The sequence below is a fragment of the Orycteropus afer genome, unplaced genomic scaffold (genome assembly GCF_000298275.1).
Source record: "Orycteropus afer afer isolate SDZICR_OR568_19922 unplaced genomic scaffold, OryAfe1.0 scaffold00068, whole genome shotgun sequence".
NCBI classification, from domain to species: Eukaryota; Metazoa; Chordata; class Mammalia; order Tubulidentata; family Orycteropodidae; genus Orycteropus; species Orycteropus afer.
The window spans coordinates 9,944,922-9,951,822 of record NW_006921655.1 but is presented as its reverse complement, the minus strand read 5'-3'; the positions used below and the strand labels follow the sequence as shown (position 1 = coordinate 9,951,822).

Below are 6,901 nucleotides of genomic sequence, written 5' to 3'. Positions count from 1 at the left end.
ACTGCCTCGGAAACCCAAGGAGGGGTCGCTATGAGTCGGGGCCGACTTGACGGCACATAACAACAACAACAACAACAACATACCTATATATCTATACATAAAATATTTACCCAATAAAAACAAAATGTCCTGGATAAATTACCTGCAAACTTTCTTGCCTGCAATTCTTTTACTTCTCCTTTGGATACCTGTACTGATCTGGTTTCCACTGATGGCTATAGGAGACAGTGAACTCTGAGATGATACTTCTGGGCTTGTATCAAAGTGAACTATAAAATTAACCACATGTAATAATATCATTCATACTCTTATTATCAAAGCATAAACTATTAATAGCAGCAATTTAAAGATTTAAACGCTTAATCTACTTTCCTTCCCCAAGCAACCACAAAATTACATAATTTCTGGTTAGAAGTTTCCGATGCCATCCAACCCAACTCAACAACAACAAAAAAAGTATCTATCATTTTAATTGCCAAATAAAAGTCAAATTAAGAATTACTTTGAAGACTTATGCTTTAAGTTCTTTTAATAATACAAGTGAGGGTGGGCACTGTTGTAGTTTGGAGGAAGAACAAACGTTGGAGGCAGACAGACTTAAGTATGTCTCATCACTTATTTTATGACTTCAGTGAACATAAACCAAAAAAAAAAAAACAAAAAACCAAATACAAAAACCAAACCTACTGCCATCAAGTCATACCAACCCCCATTGGGTTTCCGAGGCAGTAAATCTTTACGGAAGTAGATTGCCTAGTCTTGCTTCTGTGGAGTGGCTAGTGGGTTTGAACCACCAACCTTTTCAGTGAAAATAATGAGCTCTGATGGCATAGTGCCTAAGGCATCTGACTGCTAACCAGAAGGCTGGTGGTTCAAACCCACCAGCCACTCCTCGGAAGAAAGATTGGTCAATGTACTTCCACAGAGATACTGCCTTGGAAACCCAAGGAGGGGTTGCTATGGGTTCAATCAACTCAATGGCAGTGAGTTCGGTTTTTTTTTTTTTTTTTGTAATATATACAGGAGCCCTGGAGGTGCAATAGTTACTAACCAAAAGGTCAGTGGTTCAAACCCACCAGCCACTCCATGGGAAAGAAGATGCTGTGAGCTGCTCCCCTAAAGGCTATAGCCTAGGAAATCCTGAGGAGTAGTTTTACGCTGTCACATTGGATTGCTGTGATTTGGAATAGACTCGATGGCACGCAACAGCAACAATGACATTTTAAAGGATAGGAAACCTCACAAAATTTCAGAGATCTGATAAAACATGGATAAAGTTCTGGGTCCTAAAGGATGGTATTAATCTAAAATAGCACTTTGCCTAGAATAGGCACCGTGTCACTGCTTATAACCAAATTATATAAATTCCATTTACTACCTGATACTGGTGTAGAAATGCTACTGAAGAGACTGCTTGGCAACAGCTCAAAGTTCAAATTGTGCTTGATGGACTTCCTTTTCTTACTTGAGAAACCATGAGAAGAATCTACCGGCAGTTTACGCTTAGCACTTGGTGTAAGAATCACTGGTGATACAGACACCTGGGCTGAAATTAATTAACACACAAACAAACTATTGTTTCTCCCAGAGTTGATAAAATACAAAAATTTTATATAATTTCTTCTATATAATAGCTTGGGGGGGGGTAGACATTATTTACAATATCAAATATGTTATACAACTAAATTAAAATTATGTAATTACTTAAAATGAAAATAGTGACAACACAAAGAGGCAAGATCCTTAAGAAACAGTAGTAACTTAAACTAGATAGAATTAAGATGATAAATTACAAATTAAAGAATATTAATGTAGGAAAAATTATAATTAAGGAGTTAAAACAAAAATTGATCTAAGTAGTATTTTTGCTTTCATCATAACTCAATTATTAACTTCAGTTAATTCTTCAATATGGGAAATAAAATAAAAAACATATAGTCTGTTCATCTATTGGGCTGGAAGACTTCAGCCATAAGCAAACTAGGATAAAAATTGGTATATACTAATTCAACTCTTGGTTCTACAACAAAAATGAAATTGTGTGTGCGTTTAAATGCATACGCTTTGTTTGTAGGTAGAACCTAAATAAAGATAGACAATCCACTGGAGCTATTTTCACATGTTCAATAATAACCAAATTACAAGCAACAGAAAGCATGATTAAGAAGACTAAAGATATAATAACAATAGACTAAAAGAAATTCTTACCTAGTCCATTATATCCAATACGTTATCAGTAATGTCACAAAACAGTAAAGTACAACATCTCCATTGAAAATATTTGAATTTGATTAAATCAAATTAAGTTGGGTAATTATTATTGTAATTATTCTGCAAAATATTAGACACATTTTAATTTAAATAAACATATAATACCTACCGATTCTTTCTTGTTGAGGTGTAAAACAGGGTGTTCTGTTAGATTTAAGTTTACTTAGTGCTCCACTAACAAAATCTGAAATGCAAAGTATATGTAATTATATAAAAAATTACAACTTAATATTTACTTATCTTTTGCCAAAAAATCCATATTGACATTTGTGATCTTCTTTTAACATTTAACTTTATATCAGGCTCATACATTTTAAAGTCATTTAAGATCATTTAAAAGGAACTATTCCAAAACAGGAAAACTAAAGGATATATTTTTATTTCACTCCCTACTTATACTCCTATAATCCTTCAAAAAAAAGAAGACCCACAATACAAAACAAAATGTAATATAAGTGCATATAATGTAGAGAAGATATGGAAGAGAGAATAGTTACTTATTGATGAAGGAAAGAAATGGTAATGAGAAAAAGCTCTGCAAGGGAACTGAAACCTGGACAGTGTCTTGAGGTTTAGTAGAGTTGATCAGAGAAGAAGGCAACATTCTGAATAGCACAGGAAAGTATATGTGTTGCTGTTGTTGTTATGTGCCGTCGAGTCAAACCCGACTCATAGCGACCCCTCCTTGGGTTTCCGAGGCAGTATCACTACGGAAGTAGGATTGTCCAACCTTCCTTCCGAGGAGTGGCTGGTGGGTTTGAACCGCCAGCCGTCTGGTTAGCAGGCAAGTGTCTTAGCCACTATGCTACCAGAGCTCCTAGTATATGTGTAAAAACAGGATTTATGTACACTGGATACCAGATTGATATTGCTAGAGCAATAGAGATTGCTCCTACAAGCACCACTGAGGCCCTGAAACCAACAAGACTAATCTCTCAAAGATCCTTCTGAGGAGTGTTAGCCCCTCTTCCTCCAGAAATGGAAGAAAGTCTGCCTGTGCTCCCCCTGAAGGCCGGCTCAGATAGGAGCAGCCCACACAGAGCAGGAAAGGAAGCTGAGGGCAAAATCAAAGGGCAACATCCAGCCCTGAAGGGGCCTCACTAGGTACAAGTTTTCTGACTAAAAGTATGATTGCAGAAACAGAGATGGGACGGTAATAATAACCAGAGACAGTAGACTATACCCCTGGTAGACAGATTGATTAGTACATGATATCTTGCCTAAGTGGTGATGCCCATGATGGACAGATACCATGTGTTCTCTGATATGTTTGGGAGAGACTGAAAGTTGCAAAAGAGATCTGGAACTTTTGAATCCCAATTGAGTTTGAGAGGGGAGAAGAAGCTATCACAGAGAAGGAGAGGAAATGGTGAGCAAAGGCCAAAGGCTCTGCTCAGCTAAGAGTTTTTGCAGAAAGTAGTGGAGCTAAAAATGTCAAATACTGGGGAAAATTGAGAAAGTTAACATTCTCAAAAATTGCTATGCACCACCAAAAAAAAAAAAAAAAATCACAAGACAGACAAAGAACAGAGAAAGAACGGCCCATCCAAATGAACATGACAAAGGGAAAGAAAGCACATCTAGGAACAAACACATAATGAAAAAAAATGGAAGAGCATAATACAACATTACACATAATTAAAGAACCAAGGGAAAATACAGACAAGCGCTAAAAGAAGTAATGAAAACAATGCAAGAACAAAATGAGGTTATAAAAGAAAGGGATATTACAACTGAACGGGACAGTAACTGAAATGAGAAACACAATAGAAGGACTTACCAAAAGATTTAATCAGGCAGAAGAAAGAATCAGCAAATTAGAAGATAGTTAAAATTAAAGACACTGAACAAAAATTAGTATGAAGGCTCAAGAAGGCTGAGCACATACTAATGGAATTATGGGACAACAAGAGATCTAATACACACATCATGGGAATTCCAGGAGATAAGAGCAAGAAACGGCAGAAAGGATATTGCATGAAATAATGAAAAAAAAGATTTCCCCAATCTAATGAAAGACATGAGTCTACAAATCCAAGAGGCTCAAAGGACATGAAGCAGGTTAAACCCAAAGAGACCTATAGCAAGAAGTATTATCCTTAGGTGCTCAAAATTAAAGATAAAGAGAGAATCCTGAAAACAGTGAGAGAGAAACAAATAATTACACACAAAGAATCTCCGATAAGATTAAGTGCTGATTTTTCCACAGAAACATGGAAGGCAATAAGTTAATGTAATGATATATTTAAAGTGCTGAAAGAAAAAAAAAAAAAAAGCTGTCAACGAAGAATACTATACCTAGTGAAACTACCCTTCAAGAATGAGAGTTAATTTAAAACATTTCCAGACAAACAGAACTGAGAATTCATTTCCACCAGACCAGCCTTACAAAAACATACTTATAGGAGCTCTGTCCGGGACTCCTATAATGTAAGGGAAAAGATGCTAGAAAGTAATTAAAAGATATACATAAAAAATAAAGATCTGTAATAAAGGGAAACACATGGACAAACAAAAGGGCTAATAAGGTAGTGATGGGTTTTTTTATAACAAATATATAAAAACAAACATATAAAAGGCAAAGATAAAATTATGTTACATGAAATACAAAGACATAAATAGAGACAACAACAACAACAAAAAAAGGGGATACAAGGAATGGCACAGACATAGCATTTCTTTTATGTTGCTAAACTAAGATTGGTACAACTATCCTAGAATGTTATAAATACAAGCTCTTAAATGTAATTTTCATGGTACCCACTTACGAAATATATATAAAAAATGTTGTTGTTGTTGTTATATACATAATAGGAAAGAAGGGAAACAAAGAGGCTCACTACAATAAACCAACAAAACACAAAAGTAGGCAGTACTAAAGGACAAAGATGGATTAAGATAAACAAAAAACAAATAACAAAATGGTAGAAGTAACTCACATCTTATCAGTAATTATAGTGAATATAACGGGACTAAGTGGTTCAATCAAAAGGCAGAGAGTGGCAAAAAAAAAAAAAGGCAGAGTGGGAGGGAAAACATGGAACATAATCCAAAAACTCAATAATGACCAGAATTACTAGTCAGATGAAATCTGGTGAGACTCCCAATACTATGGCCCTGGAATACATTCTGCACCTGGAATAAAACTCACCCCCCAGGGTAGGCTCTGAGCCCAATAGTTAACACGCAGACCACTCAATCCAGGATGCCACACCCACATACTCTACGGTAATACATCACTTAGAGCAATAGACCATGGGACACCAGAGGATCAACATTCAAACTGAGGAAATAAAGAAAAAAAAAAAAAAAAAAGGCAGAGGGTGGCAAAATGAATTTTAAAAAACAACAAAACAAACACAATCTAACTACATGCTATTTACAAGAGACCCAACTTAAACCCAAAGGCACAAATAGGCTGAAAGTAAAAGGATGGAAAAAAAATATTCCATGTAAATGGTAACTAAAAGAGAGCTAGGGTGGCAATTTCCCCCCCCATACCCCCAAAATAGAACACTTCATGAATTTGTGTATCATCCTTGTGCAGGGGCCATGCTCTGTATCATTCCAATTTTAGCACACATGCTGCTCAAACGAGCACTGGGATAGCAATCTTACTATCAGATAAAGTAGATTTTAAGGCAAAAATCTGTCAGAAGAGATAAAGATGGACATTGTGTCAAGAAGATTTAACAAGCATAAATATATATGCACCTAAGCCCACCAGCCACTCCTTGGAAGGAAGGTTGGGCAATCCACTTCCATAGTGATACGGCCTCGGAAACCCAAGGAGGGGTCACTATGAGTCGGAACCAACTCCATGGCAGTGAGTTTGTTTTTTTTTTTAAATACATAAAGCAAACACCAATAGAATTGAAGGGAGAAACCAAAACCAAAACCAAACTCACCAATACTGTTTAAACTCTTCCAAAAGATAAAGAAGGAATTCTCTCTAATTCATTCTACAAGCAAACATAACCCTGATATCCAAACCAGAAAAAGGACACCACAAGAAAAGAAAACTACAGGGCAATATCTCTTATGAATTTAGATCCAATAGTCCTCAACGAAATAGTAGCAAATAGAATCCAAAAGCATATTATAAGAGTCATACACCATGACTAAAACCAAACCAAACTCACTGCCATTGAGTTGGATCCGATTCATAGCAACCCCTCTTTGGGTTTCCGAGGCAGTATCACTACAGAAGTAGATTGTCCAACCTTCCTTCCAAGGAGTGGCTAGTGGGTTTGACCTGCCAACCTTCTGGTCAGCAGTCAAATGCCTTAGGCACTACACCACCAGAGCTCCTACACCATGACCAAGTGGGATTTATTTCAGAAATGCAGGGATGGTTCATTATTAGAAAACCAATGAACACTACACTACACACTGATGTAATACATATCAGTAAGAAAAAAGAAAAGAACCATATAATCATCCTTATGGATACAGAAAAGGCATTTGATAAAATCTAACACCTTTTTTTTTTTTAATTGAGATTTGGGTGAAAATTTACAGAGCAAATTCACTTTCCATACAAGAATTCACATACACTTTGTCTCATGACATTGACTACAATTTACCACAATGCAACAGCTCCCCTCCCACTTCCTCCCGATAGTTACCT

At 36.2% G+C, this 6,901-nt stretch overlaps 1 protein-coding gene and 1 pseudogene across 1 annotated transcript in view; both read right to left on the bottom strand.

The window, feature by feature from the left end:
• The window catches only part of LOC103196702 (rho GTPase-activating protein 11A), a 121,481-nt gene that overhangs the window by 97,889 nt on the left and 16,691 nt on the right, over positions 1 to 6,901 (bottom strand). Inside the window, exons 7-9 of the mRNA XM_042780898.1 lie at positions 2,381 to 2,455; positions 1,379 to 1,546; positions 143 to 269 (exon numbers count right to left, since the gene is read on the bottom strand). Of these exons, the coding sequence (XP_042636832.1) occupies positions 143 to 269; positions 1,379 to 1,546; positions 2,381 to 2,455 (370 nt within the window). The remainder of the gene's footprint in view (positions 1 to 142; positions 270 to 1,378; positions 1,547 to 2,380; positions 2,456 to 6,901) is intronic.
• On the bottom strand, positions 5,777 to 5,872 carry LOC122149983 (annotated as a pseudogene).